A 22,224-nucleotide genomic window follows, 5' to 3' on the forward strand; every position below is an offset into this window, starting at 1 on the left:
AACCCTCAAATCATGAACGCAGCGTGCAATTTACGTGAAATCTTTCACAGACGTTCCTACTAGGCTGAGGAATATATCCCACCCTTTTCACACTGGCCTGTTATAGCTCCACCAGGTGGATTTTAGCAAAACACATTTTTGGAACAAAATGCCTCAAATCATCCAATGCCATCCAAGGCGTAACAAGAAATGGCACCCTTTTCACATTAGCTTATTATAGCGCCACCAGGAGGCCACAACCTGACCTACCCTGGTGGAGACCTGTGGCCCGAGGGGCACTTTTTTCTAGTTATTTGTGTTTTTGAGAGGCGCTAGCCCCTCCTATATACAGGTTTAATGTTTGTTTTTAGTTCAATGTAAAATGCCATTGACAATGAAGGGAAAATGTACGTCATCTTGTCCCTAATATAAACATGTAATGCCATTAACACAATCATTGCCGGAATTCACATGCTACTTAAAGCATGACGACATTTGGAAAGTGTTGCCTTATATTGGTTGTCTATGGTGTGGTATACAAAAATGACCATACGTTTTGTTTCGCGATGTTTCCGGCAGAGCAGGCCTCTCATTCTGTGGACCTTAATGACCAAGTGAATAGATAAAACACAAAGAAAAAGTACGGCATGACATCACACTATTCCGGGAGCTTTTGGGCCTGTGGCTCCCCGGCTAAATATGCTTTAAGAGACACGTAGTGAGCTTGTAGATTGTATACCTTTGATGAGAGACACCATCGTTGTTGGAGTATCGCAACCATTACATTTTCAATGGACTAAAAAAAATAATAAATTATCCCACGATTTTGGGCTCTACACACCCTCCACCAACCTGGGGAGAGCAACGGACTTGAACTCATGCTTCCTTCATGCACGAGTGTCAAAGTTGCTCCTTTACACCTGACAGGGGGGAGTTTCCCTGGTTGGACGTAGCACGTGGAAGGAACATGTTATTCCAACCAGTTCCTTTCCCCTCCATCAGGCACCCCAGCTGGCCAGGGGGAGGCAGTTTAGAGACCAGGATTACTACATGTTTTTGTGAGGGTACCTACCCTAGGGGACACGGGGAGAACATGAAAACTCGACACAGAAAGGCCCTTTTGCCAACCGGGTATGGGCACTGATGAGGAGAGGACACGCCGCCAGCACCCACAGCGTCCCAAGCGGGAATCGAAGCCAGGACCTTCTAGCTGTGAGGCGACAGCACTACCAACTGTGCCACCGTGCCCCTAGGACTCGAACAACACTCAACACTCAAAACTAGTCATACTGTAGGTGGTGGTAGCAAAACAATGTTTGTGTTTACAAAACACTCAAAGCTGGACATAGGAGGGGCTAGCGCCCCTCACAAATAGCTGGCAGTGAGGGCTATTTTGGTTAAATATTCTTGGAAGTAAATTAATTAAGCCTCAAAACCACAGGTTTCACCTGGAAGCCCAGAGCACCACAAAGCCATGGCCGTGTCGGTTGTGCTGGCCGAATTCCTGGAGACTGTGCGAACCGATGATTCACACAGACCTAAGTGTCTAATTGGCTTTTAGAGGGCTTTTCAGGACACCAAAATGCCTTGTGTCTGGGAGCCGTGAAGGACACTGGCAGCACCTAGCATTCACACAGCTGCACACAAATCTCCACTGACACGTGTGTGTGCAGCACCTGCCCTGATACACTCAACTTCTGATGCACAGGCTCTCGCTTTCTCCCTCTTTCTCACACACACACACACACACACACACACATACACACACACACACACACACACACACAAGCCACTCTCTGCTGGTTGCACTCGTACAGTACTGTATGTCCACGCATGCACAAGCACGCACATACACAAAACTACACCGCACGTCAATTTTCAGCCGTGACAGTGTGGTGTCTTTGAAGGATGGGAAAGGTACCTGCGGGTCTGCATGTAAAGATGTGCACACACAAACACACACGCACGCGCACACACGGCTGCACAAGCACACACATGCATGCACGCACGCCGGTGAATCGGGGTCAGCTACAAATTATCTCTCCATAAGAGGGTTGCAGAGGAGGGCAGGATGAAACGGAGAGAGATGATGCGAGGGGCTTGAGTACAAGAAGAGGCGGAGAGAGTTTGACACAGAGAGATGGACAGGTAGAGGGAAACAAGGGGCGAGATATCCTCCTCGTTAAGGAGGCCAGGGCACCAGAGAGGCGGGTGTGTGTGTGTGTGTGTGTGTGTGTGTGTGTGTGTGTGTGTGTGCGTGTGCGTGTAGGCTACAGTAACATGGAAATACGGTTAGAGATACACTTATATATGGCACTCTGTGTCATATATAAGTGTATCTCTAGACAGACAGACAGACAGACAGACAGAGCACCTTGTTCCCAATGGCCTTCTTGGGTGGGAAGTTGAACATGTCCACCTGAGGGAACTGTGAGCGCAGGTGGTTGTGCAGTGCACGGAACTCCGTGTAGCGCCTGTACACGTTCCACTCGTTGTCCAGGATACGGATGTACACCTGGGGAGAAGTAGAAGACATGCAACGTCTTCATCAGGTCAACTAAAACAACATAGGCTAAGAAAGAAGATGCAAAAAGAGGGCGTGTGATCACACAAGACAGAGCAGGAAGATTAAAAAAATAAAAAAAGAGATCGAACTGTGGATCATTTTTTTTTCAATGTCCTTTTTTAGACTATAAATGGCAGATATGCCTGAACTGAAAGTTCAGGCATATCAAAAATGTAATTAAAACCACACAACAATGACATCACCCTGCCTTCTTCCCACTACACTAAAGAACAAACAAAAGATCAAACGAAGAGAAGAGAAGAGAAGAGACATGAAAGCCAAAGTTGCGTGATTTGGGCCTTGAACTGTACTCTCACACTGGTATGCTCAATGCTGTCATTACAGTGCATTTGATGTACTGTAACAAGTACGTGTTGGCATGGTTACAACAGTAGACGGCTAGCTTCGCTTGGTATCCTATGCTACTGTACAGTGTATATGCACGGGATAATGTATGACGTGGTGGTAGTTGTTGAAAAACTATGACCGTTTAAATGCAGAGACAAAGTCGAGGTGTTTAATCATCCTGAAGTAATACATTAATAAATTGACTCAAAAGGAACAACAAAACGAGGTATTTCATTTCTTACGGTAATAATTTTAAAGTATTCCACATATAGCATTGCGCTGGCGGTCTGCCCAGCTGCAGCCCAGTAGCCTCGGAAAACAAGGAAGTGAGTTGATGAAATAGAATACATTTTCGGTTACTGAAAATGTTTCTTGGGAGCAATGATTAGTTGTAAATGACACTGTGCGTTTGTTTACATGGCTGTCATGTTGGATACAGCAAAACATCCACGCAGCGCAGCAGGTGCTCTGAGGCTTTGATTTGACCTGTTATAGAGCGGAGCGGTCATTATCAAGAAATAAGACACCGCTTCATTTAGTGATTGACCAATCAGAATCAAGCATTCAACCAACCTGTGTAATAAGCTTGCATATTGACACTGTCCCATCCATACTTTGCTGTGGCAGACTATTGTACAATGGTCCTGTGCACACATATCAGAAAACACGTGCAAACATATTGGACAGATTATATGAATATGTGCCATGAATTTAGATGGACATTTGAGGGATGCGAGTTTTGTGTGTGTGTGTGTGTGTGTGTACAGTATGTGTTCAAAGACCAGTCCCACTGAGGATAGCTCAGGAATCCAAACATTGACAGCAGCAAGTGACAAGATAGGGGCAGAATGAGCTAATGGACAGAAGGCTTGTCATCTCCTCTCCAGCATGCGTGTCTCTCTCTCACGCATGCACACACACACACACACACGCACGCACGCACGCACGCACGCACGCACGCACGCACGCACGCACGCACGCACGCACGCACGCACGCACGCACGCAGTCTAGCACTGAAACGTGTCCAACTTTCTACCAGGCTCTATGCAACGTTTATTTGCGGAAAATGTGAGTCGAGGTGGTTTGTGTGTAAATGATAAAAAGTGAGAGAGAAATTGACAGAGAAAGAGAGAGGGGGGGGGGGGGGGGGGAAGACACATACACCCACACAACCACCTACACATACAGAAACAACAAAGGCTAAACCATCCTATAAATAAATGCACAAGCACATTTCAACACTGACTTGCCAAAAATCTTTCCCTTGACGTCGAAGTCGGCCCCCTGTCATGTATATGCCCCTTCATCAACATCAAATGGTTCATCGTACTGTAGTATTAGCAGTGCTCTCATAATCCACTTTACACACATTAGCATAGTTATTTATGGCAACAAATCAGCCTCTCTCAAAAATCGGGCAACCATCCAAAAGGATGTTTTGAGTTTGATAATGATAATAAGTTAAATATCATACACAAGTGCAGGTTTCTTAAAGCACACTTAATGGGGTTCAGAAACAAAAAAAGAACTGCAGCCCTTCATGTCATGTGATCACGCATGAGTGTATGCAGGTTTCATTCCAACAAGCCACTACAGCAGCTGATCGCATTACTTCATTGATTACACTTGTGTGTGGACTAATTAGTGAAATTATACCTGCTGGAATGGCTGACTTAATGGCTTCTGGCTGATGCCGAAAGCATGTGACCCACTTTTGGGTTTCTGGCGCGACATCCCAAAGCCTACACGGGTTGTGCAGTCGACACGCTGTGATTGGCTATAGTCACTGTGATTGACAGCCTAAACCTAACCCTAACCTCAACCTCAGTACAACTATACCTAAACCTAAGCCTAACCTCAGTAAACTTAACTTGCCCGGGGGCGTGGTTATAAACACAACCCGTAGGAATTAGTATGTAGCGTTTCTGGCCCAGTAGTTGAGACACAGGTGTGCGTGACAGGTATGCAAAATATAAGGAACACAGTGTTTCTTTCTTTTGTTTCCTTTGGAGCCGAGATATGTATTACATTATGCATTACTTTACTTATTGTGTTGTTTGGTTGGGGAACACAATCTCGGGATGCCTTTGTTGAACAATGTGACTTAGGCTTCAAACGTGGAGGGCTGGTTTTGGAGGCTTAAACAACCAGGCCTAGGAATATAATTAATCGTAACATGTTTCCTGTGCCTCCCCCTTTTGGTGTTTTAAACATTATGTTATACTTTAGCTATAGAAAAATAGTGAAAATATTTATTTCAGAAAACTGGTGTCAAATTCAAGCATGGCTGTATTGGCAGAGTTTGACAGCATTTCCGATGAGCAATTGCAGGTGAAAGAGTGCATTATAGTAGTAGTAGTAGTAGTAGTAGTGACTTGCAGAGTGCATAGTAGTAGTAGTGACTTGCAGAGTGCGTAGTAGTGACTTGCAGAGTGCATAGTCGTAGTAGTAGTAGTAGTAGTAGTGACTTGCGTCACAGCACCCCTAGAGCGCCACGGCATTATAACTTTGCTTTCCTTGCTCTGACATCTTCAAAGACTTTCTTCACCGTTTCTTTTTTTGGAAGTGTTTGGATGCTTAATTTAGTCATACTGTATGGAGTCTCTTGGGACATATCAGTGTTGATATTTAGTTATATTTTAGTCATACTGTATGAAGTCTCTTGGGACATATCAGTGTTGATATTTAGTTATATTTTAGTCATACTGTATGGAGTCTCTTGGGACATACAGTATCAGTGTTGATATTTTAGATGTCGTTACTGTGTAAGAGCGCTACACCACAAGACAGGAAATGAAAGAAGACACTCTGAGTTCAGGCAGAGTTCATCTACAAATACAGTTGTAAAGCTCCTTCTCAAAAATAATTAATATTGAGCAAACGTTCATTTTCTTCCTTAGTATAATCAAAAAAGTGAAACTTTCATATATTCTCAATTAATTGTGCATACAGTGAAGTATTTAAAGCCCTTTTTTGTTTTAATCTTGGTGATTATGGCATACAGCTCATGAAAATCTAAATATCCTATTAATTTAAAATGTTTGTATTTTAAGTTCTCTGTTTTATGTGTTTGTAAAAAATCTAAAATAAAGTACTGATCATAAAAAAATATATATATTACAAGGTGATCAGCCTGTCGAACAGTTGAGGTGTTATGGAAGCCCAGGTTTGCTTTGATAAGAGCCGTAAGTTAATTTGTATTGCTGAGTCTTGTGTCTCACACCTTCCTCTTGACAATACAAGATAGATTCTAAGTGTGGTTCAGGTCAGGCCAGTTGGTAGGTCAGTTAACAAATTAACTGCTCCTGACGGAAGGTTCCGCCAGTTGGAAAAGAGAGAGAGAGCGAGCGAGCGACAGACAGACAGACAGACAGACATACAGACAGACAGACAGACAGGGAAGGGAGACCCCGGGTTCAATACCCCACAACCTGCTATCAAAGAGTCCTTTGCGAGACATTACACAGCACATTATAACATAGCTCGAAATAATGTCAACAGCTTCAGATGTAGGGCCTTTAAAAGAGGACAATAACTGATTCCAAGTAACCAGGTTGTAGTAGATAGGAGGGAGAGTTTAATGGTGTTCTGTCTCCATGTGAATCCTTCCTTAAGCTTAATTTATCCTTTGTCGTATGATCGTCTTGCTTGCCCAAAGCTGAGGCTTTAAATGAGGCTTTAGAACTTTCTCTAGGCCTCATGTTCGCCGTTCTGACAGCCAGACTTTTACAACAGCTTGCCTCCTACAGTCCAGCCACGGTAAAAGCCATGTAAAAAGCCCCCCCCCCCATATGCGTTAAAGCCGTCTGAGTTTGCCTCACAGTAGGGAAACAAATGCAACTGCTGGACACAGACACAAAATGGTGGACGGCCAGTGGACCTGAGCGATAATGTATGCCATCTCCCTGGAGGGGTGGTAGTTGAGATGATGTACTGTAATAACATACTGATTGTTATGCTTTACTGCTTCCAATATTAGACACAGTGCGTTATGTCAAAGGACAGCAGGCCCAACTAACGACACTCCATGTGTTATGAACCATATGGACTTCCACTTTATGCAAAACAAGTTCATTACGTTTATTAAATCCACGGTCTGCTGTGTGTGTGTATGCTAATAAACTCTATACGGTAGGCTTTAACTTCAGTACACCATAATGATCACTGTTTTTTATCATCACCAATTCATGTCATTTTGAATGCTATACAAAGCACACCAGCAATAAAGCACAGTGAAATTGAAAGTCAGCGGGGGAGCTTAATGTATGTTTTATGAAGAAGATAAAGAAGAAAGACTGGGATAGAGATGAGAGGTTTTTGGTTTCCCATAAAAAAAACTCGATGGAAGCATCAGTGGTGTGTGTGTGTGTGTGTGTGTGTGTGTGTGTGTGTGTGTGTGTGTGTGTGTGTGTGTGTGTCTGTGTGTGTATGTCTCTGTGTGTGTGTGTGTGTGTGTGTGTGTGTGTGTGTGTGTGTGTGTGTGTGTGTGTGTGTGTGTGTGTGTGTGTGTGCGTGCGTGCGTGCGTGCATGCGTGCGTGCGTGACAGAGAGAGAGAGCGAGAGACAGGCACATTACGTGCAAGTGAAAGGCATAAAATTTATATCCGATATACTATGGCAGCATATAATTACGTTACGGAATCAGTTAATCATGGGACCGCCTTCTAGTCACATTTTAGCATGTGAAGCAGGGCATAACAAGCAGGTGCCATTGAATAGTGGAATGAGAAGAAAAGCTACATTGACTGAAATGGAAATACTGATTAATTAAAACACCAAAACATTTTGGAGGGATGATTTACATGCAATAATGTAACTTTTTGCTATTGCTTGGATGAAATAGAACTGAACGTATAGAGGGTATATGCACATGCATAAATTGAGTGGCAAAGTCGGTCTAACATTGTTTAATACAAGTTAAAACCAAAATGTTGAATTGTGGCTTTGAGCTCACATGCCCTTTTGATGTAAATCAAAAGGGGGGTAACTACCTGTCAGTGGGGAGTGTTGGCTGGGAGGAGGAGTAGGACTAAGGCCCTAAGTCCCCTCTCTGGGGACGTATAGCCAACAGCCAACACTCCCCACTCTACCTGTGAGTGGGGAGTGTTGGCTGATGAATGAATGTCAACATCCTAATACAGCCGAATACTGGGGGGTCGAATTATGACAATTCCTGCTGTCAAAAAAACACTTTGTTTGAAATAGACACTCATGCTTTCCAAGGTGTGATTTGGGGTCCTAAGGATGAATACAAAATGAATATCAACATCTTAAAAGTTGCAATCAGACATTTCTAGTTGGATGTATGGGCTGGCAAAGCCAGAAAGTCGTTTTCTGCCACTCAGTAGGCGTTCCCGCAGAACTTCCGGGTATGATGATGATGTCACATGCATATCCTTCATAGGAGGTTCAAGGTCATCTTGCATTTCTTCCAATATGTAAGTAATGTAGTGGCCACAGCTTAGTGGGTGGAGAGGCCATCTGTACTGTAGTGGCCACAGCTTAGTGGGTGGAGACTCAGAGGCCATCTGGTCAAAATAAGTGTCACCGTTACGAATCTGGGTCTCAAAGTGTCCATGAACAAGGCATTTAACACCTAAAGCCCTAACCACACCAGAGGGTCGCAATGCAACTACTTGCAACCATCATTCCCAATGGCATGTTGCAAGGAGTTGCATTGGTGTGGTTTGATTTAGGAGTTGCGAGTTGTTGCAAGGAGTTTCATTGGTGTGGTTTGGACCTAACAGCTCCCTACTGAGAGCTCATCAAAAAGCCATCTACTGGCTGAATGCAGAAAATAAATGTCCCCCTCCCTCTGGGATGATACTGTACAATATTCCCCGTTCCTAATTATTGTGTGACTGTTAAATTTATGCCTTCTGACAAAGATTCTTTTGGCATTTCTCATTGCTCATTAAGTAGCTGCGTTTTAGTGGCAGAGAAATGCCTCGCAAATCTGACCCTTGAAAATTGTATTAACTAGAAAACCCAGTGTACTGCATGATCAAACACACATCTCCACTCACTCATTTGCAGAATAAGATGCTTTGCCTATTAAACGACTGGTTGGCGCCCTGCGGTAAATAAGTTAACACTGCTGAGAGGAGGAGAGCAGGAGGCAGAACAAAGAGTGCTGGGGGCTACGTGTGTGAAGGAGTGATGGAGATAGATGGAAGAGTAGTGTATTTGTGGTAATTTGAGAAAAGAGTTGAAGACAACTAAAAAGAGTTGTTTGCTCAATCAATTCCCCAAGTGCTGTTTTATTTAAGTGCCATGATTGGTTAATTATTTCTGCATAATTGTGTGTAGTGATGTATTGTGAGACGCTTTGGGGAAAAAAGAATGAGTTCCCCTGCTCGACACGCATGCCAATAAAGCCTTCTAACATGGACTGGGATTTCAGAGATGAAAGATGAAAAGACTTGAGGTGGCGCAGGAAAAGGAGACGAGTGGAGAGAGTTAATGCGCTCATGGCTTTGAACGACTGTGTCGATTGCCTGATATCTCTGTACTGTACATATTCTCGCTTATAATGTGCAAAATACATAGAGAGTATATAAAAGTGTTTGCTTTGGTGGTGAAGGACAACACAGAAACAGAATCAGAATCAACATTATTGTCACATCACACTCTGTGTAAAACATTGGGTGAAATTAATTTTGTGCACGCTCCATTGATTTTGTCATTTCCCTATAAGAAAAAGAAGAAGGGGGCAAGGGGAAGATAACGGTAAGTTATCGGTAAGCTGCGGTAAGTACCTGAGGGAAGACATAAAGCATAGCAGCAGATACATACTGTGCATGATACTGTATGCTATGGATGCTACAGTATGAAAAGTGTGTTGTACATGGGATTAAGTTGTTCATTGTCAGCAGACTCAGCACGTGTCGACCGCAGTCCACATAAGGTAACTGACACTGGTACCTGCTGCAGGTAGGTCATAGTCCACATAAGGTAACTGACACTGGTACCTGCTGCAGGTAGGTCATAGTCCACATAAGGTAACTGACACTGGTACCTGCTGCAGGTAGGTCATAGTCCACATAAGGTAACTGACACTGGTACCTGCTGCAGGTAGGTCATAGTCCACATAAGGTAACTGACACTGGTACCTGCTGCAGGAAGGTCCATGGGAAGAGCAAAAAGGTCCAATTCACTGTCCCTGCCTGGTAATCAACAGGCAGGTTCAGGAAAAGTCCAAGACCAGCCTGACGACAGGCGGTGATCATGCCTTGTTCAGACGGTAGCCGGGTTCAAAGCTGTTCATGAACCTGATGGTGTTGCCCTTGATACTGTATGCGGTAGGCCTACTGTCTGTCCCTCCATAAAAAAAATAAAGGCGAAAGCCACAAAAAAACATACAACCCCTTGCCGACACTTTGTGCCACGCTAAGGAGCTGCTTCACTAACAAAAGCACAATTGCACCCTACATTCTGTGCCATAGATCATCCAAATGGGCCTCTGAGTATTTTATTTTGTGCTATTGCTCTAAGGAGCAGTAATTCAAACGCACTCCCTCTGCCATCTCTTCCTTCCTCCCTCTCTCTCTTCACCTTTTCTGTCAAACCAAAACTCAGTTTCCAGACCTCTCTGCCCTCTATCATGCAGCGCTAACTACTCTTGGATCGAAAAATAAAGCCTGAGATATTTACTTTGACAGATAAAGTAAAGACTTTCACCTTTAAGGTGTCCTAAATGCCCGAGTCCGACACGCTCTCTCTCTCTCTCTCTCTGCTGAAGGGGAGTTGGAGGTGGTTTGTAAGTGAGCACTAACAGCACCAGGAGTACACCTCCCCCTTGAATGGTCCATAATTATTTGTTTTACTGTTGACTCCTGTGGCAAGAAGATCAGTTTACACTTGTGTTAGCTTGATACTGTTTAACTCTAGCATTTATTGATAAATTATGATTTAATTCACGCCAGCATTTTTCCCTTTTCAGCTCTTATATTGAAGAGCCAAAAATCTAGACCAGATGTTATGATGTTATGTTGGGGTGTGTGACGATGCAATATCATTCCATGTTTACCGCAGGTGCTGCTTTAACATGATGCAGAAGGATCACATCGTCGGCTCTGGGCCGTGGAATAAACCCAGTTTTGACCAAAATGCCATCTGGGACAAGGAATTAGGAGATGCAGGCGATTGAAAGAAACAGATAGAATGGGTGATTAATTATGGCCACGATGATCTTAATGGCGTGATCCTGTGTTATTGACAGCACCAGCTAGCAACCCGATGCTAACGTGAGTAGCATTATGACTTGATCAATCGAAAGCACTATAAAAGCCCAATTGCCGTAGAGCTACGCCAATGGCGATAAGTGTAACATTGATGAATTGCCTTTAAAACAGATAATAATTTCCAATTCTGGTGTAAGTCCGGCATTGAAAAGTGGGATTATCAAAATCATTAGTGTTTGCTAAGGTTTGGATCGACCGACCAACTGACGGATGTCGCCATCTTTAGAGCCCCAATACTAGTGGGACAAAATTAAACCTTTAAACCATGTATTTGAGAAATCCTCGTTGCGTTGCGATACAGGTCATGCTTGTCTTTCATTTTATAACACGTGAAAACCGACATTGCGTAGCTTGTAACATTTGCGTAATTATGATTAATATGTTTATGCCCTTGCGGCTTGCGCTCTATGGCGAGAGCAATGGAATTATCTGTGCAATTGCTCTCGCTCTCCAGTTTCCTTTACTCTCTCTACCTTCCTAGCTCTTTCTCGCATGAATGAATCACTGGCTGGTTTAGATAATAGCTCTGAGCACAATGATGAGAGATGATTGAGAGAGAGAGAGAGAGAGAGAGAGAGAGAGAGAGGTTTGGGAGAGGGAAAGAGAGAGAGAGAGAGAGAGAAAGACAGAGATAGAGGGAGGGAGAGAGAGAGGTTTGGGAGAGGGAAAGAGAGAGACAGAGAGAGAGAGAGAGAGAGAGAGAGAGAGAGAGAGAGAGAGAGAGAGAGAGAGAGAGAGAGAGAGAGAGAGAAAGACAGAGATAGAGGGAGGGAGAGAGAGAGAGAGAGCTGGCTAACTACTTCTCCTTGTTCTCCACATCCCAATTTCCTCCTGCAGACGTGTCCATCTTTGAAGTTTCTATCGATGATTATGGGTTGGTCCCAGTGGGACTTGGGAGTATGATCTCACAGATGAGTGATCTCTTGCCGTTTGCCTTCAAAAGATTTCACCACGGCTCAGTTGCCATGCGAGGGAAGGTGAGACTATGGCTCAGAATCACAATCAACATCAGAGAAGAAAAGAAGTCGAGTTGATATGAGGTTCGTTCAGAGAGTTTTGTTTTGTATGCGGTGTAGATAGACACCCGCAGCACTATAGAATTGGCACAGCATGACTGTCCGAAGTAAGTGGAGACATACAGGAGTCGTGACATCGGATGTTACAAGACATGTTACCAGACCCCTGAACAGTGTTTGTGCCAAGTTTGGAGCCGATCGGAGCAACAGTGCATTTGTTTGTGCCAAATTTGGTGTGTATCAGAGCAACAGGCAGGGGCCACTTGGGTGCAACTATTGTCATGGCAGATACCTGAGCCGTGTTTGTGAAAGGTTTGGTGCGAATGGGAGCAACGTTTCACCTTGTAGTCCGGATGTTTTTGACGTTGGTCGACCAATTAGGAAATTTGAATATAGCATTAGAAAAATACATACAAGCTACATTTTAATTGGGGTTTATTTGCATTTCAATGAGGGGATTGTGTGCACATCATCATCATCATGGATTCCACAATGCTACGCCAAGATGTGTGCACATCTTGTACCTGTATTAGGTCAGGTGTTGATAACAAGACACAGATCATAGAGAAGTTAAACGGCCTGACTAACCACTTAAACCATATACAGGTACTTTAACTGGGAAACCCCAGGGGTCTATACTTGGACCCTCTCCCCTCTTTTTTCCCCTCTACACCAAATATCTTCACTGGAAACTGCCAATCTACAAACTTATCGCTGCACATTAAGAGCTTGTAGATCTGCTATTTATTTCCCCAATTATATAATTGGTTACCAATTTACAACCACATACTATTCCTGATCACACACTCTGAACAAGTGTGTTAGCAAAAACGCAAACATCTTCTGTGAAATGATATCCCCAAATTATAGCTGCTATTATATCCCAAAATCTGGTGCTGCTATTTAAGACGGCGATGTGTCAGCTGAAAACGTCCCCTGTGCTCTCCTGAGGGAGTTTAGCACGTGACTGATGGATGAGAGTAAGACGACGTCTGTAATGATCATCATCATCATAGTAAAACATCCATCAACCCCATCATCAACATAATAGTTATAACCCTCTGCCGCCACCCCGACATTACCATAGCTACAATGGTCTGCACACCCTCACACAGTCATACACACACACGCACAAGAAAGGAATTGACAAGAATCTACTGTAGCTCTGGAGTTAGCCATAATAAAAAGTGCGTCCCTATTCAGGGTTCAAATGTGAACATTTGGCCAAAATAGGCGAACATTCTGTAAAAATACAATCTGTTCCAAAAATCAGCCCACACCAAATTAAATATTTTTTTACTCTAACTGCTGTACTACCTCTAGAGACAGACTTTTCCCACGGGATCAATAAAATAAATAAATAATAATAAATAAATTCTATCTATCTATCTATCTATCTATCTATCTATCCACGCGCACACACACACACACACACACACACACACACACACACACACACACACACACACACACACACACACACTTTGCATAAATACATATGGATGGGCGCCTCATCTCCATAGTTAGAGTAGCACATCTCTATGCAAGACTGACTCGGTGGCTAATCAGAGGGTTCAGTGCAAACCAAATCAAACTAGGTCTGGATGTAAAACACTTAGTCTCCCAGGTCAGCCCGAGTCAAAGCGAGCCAGTAATAAAGCCATTAAAGCTCCTAACGCATTCCCCGCAGTGCATCGCTCCCGAGGGTGGATGGGTGGGGGGGGGTAGGCATTACCGGTGGCCAATCAGGCTGCAGCAAGCAGTGCCCGCACATTTGACTGCGTGTCAATGAGGATGTCTCAATTATTCAGCGAGCAGCTGATTTATGCGCTAGGTTCGGCGCATATTAAAGAGTTTAGAATGCACACGATGCCAAAGGTAGCTTATGTAACTGCAATTAATTGGAATGCTGGGACTTTTTTCCCCCCCCTTTCCTTTTCTTTATCTCTCGCTGTCATACCGTGGCTTTGAAAGCGTAAACAGATCGAGCGACTTATGAATGTTACACTACGTTTCTCACCCCTCTCCTCCGTCTACCAATATAAATGGTCTCCTCATATGAATCATGCATCACTCGCACACTTTGTTCATTAATTTGGCTTTACATGCGTAAACAACTGTTTAGATATGCAGCACCAACGTGCATTTGAATGATTTGAATGAAACGTGTCAATGTATCTTGGAAAGGGACTGTGCTCCATTTTTGCACACAACTCTGTAATCCAGAGCTATAAGTAGTAGTATCTAATACGTGTAATCAGTTTATTGACGTTGTACACAAACACCATGTAACGAATTCTGCACGTGCAATTATGAGTAAAAAAAAAACACAAGCCCATAAAGAAAGACATGGAATGCAAGAGATACTGTATATACTTTGGTTGCGCCGTGGTGTTGCACATCAAAAATAACTGATCCACAAGCTCACAACATGGCACGTTGCAATGCGTTGTGAGTTTGCAGATCGGCAATTTTGTGTGCATGGCACTTGGGTGCGTCCCAAGTATAAATCCGGCTTTATGGTAGACTGACTGCATGTGTGGAAGTGATGGGCTCAGCTGCATTTCACTGATCAAAGAGAATACTGTAGCTCATTCAGAATTGAAAGGAGAGGGAGAGAGAGCCAGTGAAGTATGGTTGCTCGGAGCTCAGGCATCCATCCTGGTAATATACACAGTACAATCCTCAAATGTTAATTTATCGGGTTCTAATTCACTCCATTTGGTTACATTTGTCCATTCCTCTGTATTACAACTGTGGACACTTCTCTCCTGAACTCTGCAAAGCACGTTAAGTCAAATGGAACACTGAACTCTGATCCATATCTCGGTCAGGGAGGGAGTTGCGAGTTTGCAAAGAGTGGGCAACGGAAGGTGGTGAAATTCAATAAGCAGGAACTAAGAAAGTGTTCTTTCACTCCGTCTCTATCCATCTCTGTCTCTCTCTCAGGGGCTCCGCTGACCATTGGTTGCATATGTTTGTGCTGCCCCCCCGACGAGAGCGCCACGTTTCTTCATGCAGATCGGCTACTTTCGCCATTTCGATAACTTTGATTTGTTCTAATATTGGTGCTAAATAACAACTGAAACTTACTGCCAGGCCGTGCGGGGATGAGGGCTGCTTCAGCTCTGAGCACTTCAGATCCAGATGGATATAACTCCAGCATGCACGCACGGGCGGCGGGCGCTCATTGGAGAAAATGTGCTTGTGTTGCCCCCCTCGGCGTGTTGCCCTACGCACAGTGCGTACTGTGCGTATGCCTGGCGGTGGTACCTCTCTTTGGTGGCGTGAAGCTTGCGCCTCCATTACTGTAGCTACCTGCAGGCAGACCATGCATTGCAGAGCAAGAGATAAGGATGGAGCAGTATGAACAGTACAGTATGTACAAAACTCTGCTGCCCGCCTACTCAACAGCTCCAGAGACCACACCACACCAGTCCTCCATGACCTTCACTGGCAAACACACAGAATTCCAGAACACTACTCACCACCTACTACAGTGTACAAGGCCCTCATCATCCTAGCTCCTCAACACCCCTCGGTTCCTGCTCTCTACCGACTTCCCATTCAAATCAAACAAGCCCACAACCAACCTCTTCTTTTCATACTGCGTTTTTGTGTTTTGGTTCTACAGTAGCATACCGGTAATAGGTTTGATATGGGGCACTGTGCCTATGCCTCGGCCAACGCCAAACCACAACAGAAACAACATCTGCTCTGCTATGAAAAATCTGCTCTGCTAGTGCTATCTTTTTATTATTATAATTTTTTTATAAAAAATAAATTGTAATTATGTATGCATGTATTTTTGTGTATGTGTGTACCGGTATATAGATATATGTATTTATTTAGTATTTCCTCCAGACAGTTTTTCCGACTATCCTTGGGATTGTGGGTGGGGGGAGGGTGGGATATTGAGTTTTATATTTTATGTCTGTTTAATACTTGCCCCTGGGCTTCTGTTACAAAAAACCTGAATAAAAAGATTTTGAAAATAAAGAAAGATATGGGGCACCAAGTACATCCTGGGCCTGCCTGAGCTGTTGCTTTTTTGCTCATTGGCAAGTACGAGATTTAGTGTATTGTGCATGTCAGAACCTTTCTCTACCTGCCTAATCAAATGGAGCATGTAAACAAGACATCCAATAATCTAATTTAGTGTTTGTGGGGAAGATGGCTCATGTAACCACAGCTGACAAGGCAAACTTTGTATTCAGAGTGAGTTAAGTTTTGCAGTGTTTTACAGGGTTACAGTGCGCATGTAAATTTGTGTAAGGGCCCAGTCAGAATTCAAATCATATTTCATGGCCATATAGTCTGATTGTTCTCGATGGCCTTCGGAAACTAAAATGGCGCATGCTAAGTGCATTTTTCAGGGTCATTCCACAGCTTGGGAGCCAGATGGTAGTAGAGTCTAGGTCACTTGGAGTGTTGGCCAGAATGTCATATAGGGACAGGAGGGACAGGAAGAGATGTAGGACAATAGGTCATATCCTGCAGGTGGGGTGGTAAATGGTAGATGGTAAATAAAAAATAAAAGGTAAATGGTGCATTTATATAGCGCCTTTATCCAAGGCGCTTTACATAGATTGTGCATTACATTCACCCATTCACGCACACATTCATACACCGATTGCAGCGGAAGCCATGCAAGGTACCAACCAGCACATCGGGAGCAATTTGGGGTTCAGTGTCTTGCCCAAGGACACTTCGACATGTAGACAGGAGGAGCCGGGATTCGAACCGCCGACCCATGGATCATTGGACGACCTGCTCTACCTCTTGAGCCACAGTCGCATGGACCAACCATGCAATCGGTCACCTTGTATTGTAGGTCATGACCAGTGTTTTGACACTTAACAGTTTTGGAGGCTGACGACCTGGTTTGTGGTGCCATGGCCGTTTGTATCAGTGGTAGAGGTTTGAGAGAGCAGGCAGACCAGCAAGGAGGGAGTTGCAGTAGTCGAGCCTGGAGAAGTGGAGATGACTATGTCTGATCGTCCAGATGTTGTACAGTGCAAAGCTACAGGTGCGAGTGATCACTGCATGATCCCCGCCACTTGAAACCTGACACAGGTCCATACGTTGATACAAGTATATTGTTGCGACCGAAGGTCGCAGATAAATATGAAACCTTGCGTTTTTGTCACTCCACTCAGAACAATCCCTGTCACTCTGTCATGTCACCTACGGTAACTCAAGTCCTCGTCGCTCACCCTAGGCAATCCCCCAGGTGATCGTGACATCAGCCCCTGGTCACCCCAGGCAAGCCCCCAGGTCATCGTGACATTAGCCCCTGGTCACCCCAGGCAAGCCCCCAGGTGCCCAGGTCATCGTGACATCATCATGACATCAAGGACCATATAAGATAGCTCAAACCAGTGCTGGTTGTCTCGTTAGATCCCGCTGCAGTGGTGTCCGATCCCAACTTAACTGGGATGCAGAAATGTCTAACCCAACCCAAGGACCCTAACTCTATGGGAGCCCGACACTAACTTCGACACTAACTCTATGGGAGCCCGGGTTCGAACTGGGAACCTTGCGGTTCTCATCCAGTCTTTCTACCCCTGAGCCACTGCCGCTATTGTAAAGAAGACACACAATCATGTTCCTCCAATTCCTCATTTTCCTCTCCTAACAGCCATTGATGTTGGCATTGTGGGGGAAGGGAGGCATTCATTTAGCCACTCCACGTATAATTCTTTCATTACCGGAGGTGGAAAAGGAGAGGCACAGGGAGGGATGGAAGGACAGAGTGCCTCGGAGGGATGGTGCGTTGCAACAACAGAACCCCCAGTGATAATGGAGCAAATCTCTACCTATTTAGATCACCCTCTCCTACTCTCTCTCTCACCCTTTGTCTATCTTTTCTAAAGTCCTGCCTATCTTTCTGTATCGATCTCTGTTCCTCTGACATCCCCCCCCCCCCCCCCCCTCGGTTCATTGCCTCTTACCGCCTTCCCTCTGTCTCTTTACCTATCGCGCCATCCTTCATAAGAACTCGGTGGGTCTTTGGATGCCAGTCATTTCAGGTGGCGTGGGGTCAAAGTGGCTCGAAGGAAAGGCAAAGTGGAATGCCAGACAAAGTGCCTCAAATGAGCACTGAGTGGGGTGTGCCTGGCTCACGGACACCTCCAACAAGCACAGGTGGCTGTGGGGAAATCAAACCTCAGGGTCAGCAGGGGTTCTCTCTGACAAATGGGGGGCATGGAGCGAGTGAGAGATGATGAGAGAAGACTTGACCCTGACATCTGTCTCCAATCTCACTCCATTGTTCCCGCTGGGCCCGTAGGGTCTTCACAACATCCTCACTCAGCGTAAAACCCCTCCGAACACCTTACACTTGGGTGTGTGCGCACGCGCGTGCATGTGTGTGTGTGTGTGTGCATCTCCCTTACTTGCACATGGATGTGTGTGTGTATGTCTACGTGGGAGATAGCACTAGAGAGAGGGAAAGCAATTGAGTGAAAGTGTATAGCACACAGTAGAATCCTTTCAACTCTCTCAGAGTGTGCATCTCAACACATTTTGGATGTACAGTATGCATCCCCAACAGTCCCTGTATGTACACATGGAGACACACGCATGTACGTTTATGTGTGTGTGTGTGTGTGTGTGTGTGTGTGTGTGTGTGTGTGTGTACTGTAGTCCTGCGTGTGCATATGCGTGTGCGTGCATGTCTGTTTGTGTTTGTGTGTGTGTGTGTGTGTGTGTGTGTTCATCCACACGTAAAGTATGAGTGCACTAGGGGACATTCTAAAAAATAATTATTTCCTCCAGTCATTTCACTGTGATCAATCACCTGCACCCGGCTCACCTCAGCAACAATGGCTCCAGTAACCTCAGCCATCCGTTACGACTGTCTCACAGACAATCACTGCCTCCGCGGGGAGCCATTAGACTAATCCAGCTCACAGAAACACAGCTTCAATAGTCCAGACAGGACTCTATTATGGCCTCTGGACAACAGGCTCGCTTAGAAATTCCATTAAAATCGATAGCACGCGCTCGAGAATGTTTGGATACAACATAGTCAGTTGATCTATACTGTTTATCTGAAATTGCAGGTGCATGGGGACATGTGATTGTTGCATAAAGCCAAGACGTGCTATTTGAATATTCCATGCTACACGAGGTACAGTATGAGGAAATAGCGAGAGAGAACAGTGTGTGTGTGTGTGTGTGTGTGTGTGTGTGTGCGCGCGCGCTCAAATGTGCACGTGTGTGTGTGTGTTAGAGGGAGATTGTGCACTGCATCCTCCGTACATACGAGTTCATGCAGAGCCTTGAACAAAGCCATTATCAGGAAAAAATTGTTTCTGTGATTTGTGGTTTCCACAGCTCATGAATATTTGATCAAACATCAGGTGACACACATGTGCGCAACGCACGCTCCAACCAACAATAGCAATGGTTCAGCAACCACTGCTAACATCATGCTAGACAACGCTCCAATTCTGCCAAACGAATCAATCGTGGTGTAATAATTGCACCACGTCTCTGTATGTACGTGTGTGTGTGTGTACTGTATGTCTGTACGTCTGTAATCCACGTAACTTGAGAACTGCTCGCCCGACTGACTTCAAATTCGACACCACCACAGGGAGTGCAGTGCCTGGCCTTGAGTCGGTTGAATACACGGTTGTCCATAACCGCCACAAAAGGATCTGGTCAGGCTTTCCCGTTGTGTGCCGAAGCCGCGATATTGCGGCTTTTAACGCTTTATATCAATATGAAACGGTTACGCTGAAAACCAACTTTTAGTCCCGGTTGCTAAGCAACGACTTTGTCATCCCCAGTACCAGGAGATGTGCGTGCATATCCCATAGGGTCCCATTAGAAGTAGGATCTTCTTTGGCTGTTATCTCTGAAACTACAAACGCTGTGATTTGTGATTTTTCTAATGCTAATTAGATTAGAATTACATTTCTTCTACTGTCAGTCTGGGAGACCGGATGTAAATGAGTAGTAATACAGTCATTTTCGCTGGCAGAAGCTCCAATGACCACTAGGCAGCAGTCAAAGAATAACCAGTCCACTTTTCACAGTCAGTTTGCACTCTTCAGACATTGTCCACACATTATCAACAGCAGACCCCCCCACCCACCCCATATGGCCATATATGGTCAGCCCATATATGCCCATATATGCCCATATACTGATAACATATATGGGCATAAAAGGGATACTATACTGGCAGACAGACAGATACCGAGATCTTCATGTATGACCACAAAAGGGACAAAGACAGACAGTTAACACATTTGATGCTGTTGACTGGGGTAAATTAATTGTGCGCAATGCGCGGAGCACTCTTGACGATGACAAGTATGCTCGTCTTGAGGCGTTTGATATCGCTATAAGATTGCCTTGCTGCTATTCCATTTGTTTAACCGCTCCGGTTGCTGTGCACGGTTGCCAGGGCCCAGCCCGCACTGTGTCTCATTATCCATAGTCATTCACTTCTGTAGGCGTGATCAATGCCATTTGGCTATAGTGTCCAAAGAGAATTTACCACGCCTCCAGGTCTTAAGTTAAGTAATAAGACCTGGTACTTAAGACATGCAAAATACAGCCCTCATTGTGTTAAAACGGGTGCTATGACAAAATCAACTGTCGACTAAAATAACATATTTAGTCGACTCAAAAACCTTTCAGATGACTAAAATACTGCATCCACCTCCCATTGTCCCCCGTTTTCCTACTGGTTGACTCAATAAATAAATAAATACATAAATAAAACAAGATTATTTGACCAATTCTACACTCTGATATAGAAGTACAACTATTGAACAACTACTTTAACCTCCCAAACAGCAAGGCATGAAAACACAATGCACCCCACTGCTGCAGACAAAATATTCAGACAGATCAAATAAGAAAACTTCTTACGTTAACACAGCGACACAGCATTTCCACCAAAGCTTTGGATAAAAAAGCCAAAGCTAATTTTCATCCACCAATGCAGGGATGCAGAGGCTTGCAGATTTAGCTAAAAAATACCGGTTCGCTAACATCGTCTCCGTGCTCGTGAACAGAGGAAATCAGCAATAATTTGATTGTGCTGGCTGCAGCGTCTGACGACTGAAGGAATTACAATATCACGCCTAATGCTCTCTCCTCACGTCTGCCACCCGGTTAGGGAGAAGGGAGAAAAGGTTACAAGAGTCACAGGGACAGGGCCCCACGTCTCAGGCTGGAATAGTGAATTTGCATCACTAGTCCATACCTGTTCGGGGATATGACACCCAATCTCTCTCTACATCTCTCCCTCCCTTTCTCTCTCACGTGGCTCCCCTCTTTCTCTCCCCTCTCTATCTGCCACTTATATAACGGGTGTCCCCTGTCAGTCACTTGGTTAATATTACTACTCTAATGCCCGGTGTCTATTTGGTTTGCACATTGTGTGGAAAAAACTGTAGCAGATCTATCAAGCTCACACAACACTGAATGTACCGGGTCTGTGTCTCATCTTACTTGCATGAGTGTGTGATTGGTTGATATTGTGGGTGAGGGGAGTGCCTGGTGGCTCAGCTAGTACTTTAGGACCCGGGCTGTGCGTTTCTCCCTGTGCATGTATCTTTGTGCGTGTGTGCGTGTGCGTGTGTGTGTTTGTGTGTTTGTGTGTGTAGGTATGGGGGGGGGGGGGGGGGGGGGGCTAGTGTACTATACTGTTTAGGCACTCGTGTACGACTGCCTATGTAGAATCCTCTCCATTTCTGTGTTATCTCCCTCTGTGTGTGTGTGTGTGTGTGTGTGTGTGTGTGTGTGTGTGTGTGTGTGTGTGTGTGTGTACGCGTGTGCGTGCGACGTGCGTGCGTGCCAGTTTCACTTTCAGTGTCTACGTCTCGGGAGGGAGCCGGGGACCGCTGCTGTGTGAGAGCTGAGGTGTGACACCTTGTTAATGTGAGAGACATGATAAAACAGCTACCGGGGGAATGAGGGGCTCTCGTCTGCGTCGGTCGACAGCCTGACAGATACAAGCACACAAACCATCCCAAAGCTTTCCTGCAGTTCCACTTCGCCAAAAAAAGCACAGCACTATTCCTGCTACTTTCACGAACATTCTGT

General features: G+C 44.8%; 1 protein-coding gene across 1 annotated transcript in view; it reads right to left on the reverse strand.

Annotated features, from left to right (window-relative positions):
• Window positions 1–22,224, reverse strand: part of snx29 (sorting nexin 29) — a 137,816-nt gene that overhangs the window by 30,705 nt on the left and 84,887 nt on the right. Inside the window, exon 19 of the mRNA XM_080788853.1 lies at window positions 2,354–2,494. Coding sequence (XP_080644979.1) covers window positions 2,354–2,494 — 141 coding nt within the window. The remainder of the gene's footprint in view (window positions 1–2,353; window positions 2,495–22,224) is intronic.

Source organism: Protomyctophum bolini (assembly GCF_963924005.1).
Source record: "Protomyctophum bolini genome assembly, chromosome: 18".
Taxonomy (NCBI): Eukaryota; Metazoa; Chordata; class Actinopteri; order Myctophiformes; family Myctophidae; genus Protomyctophum; species Protomyctophum bolini.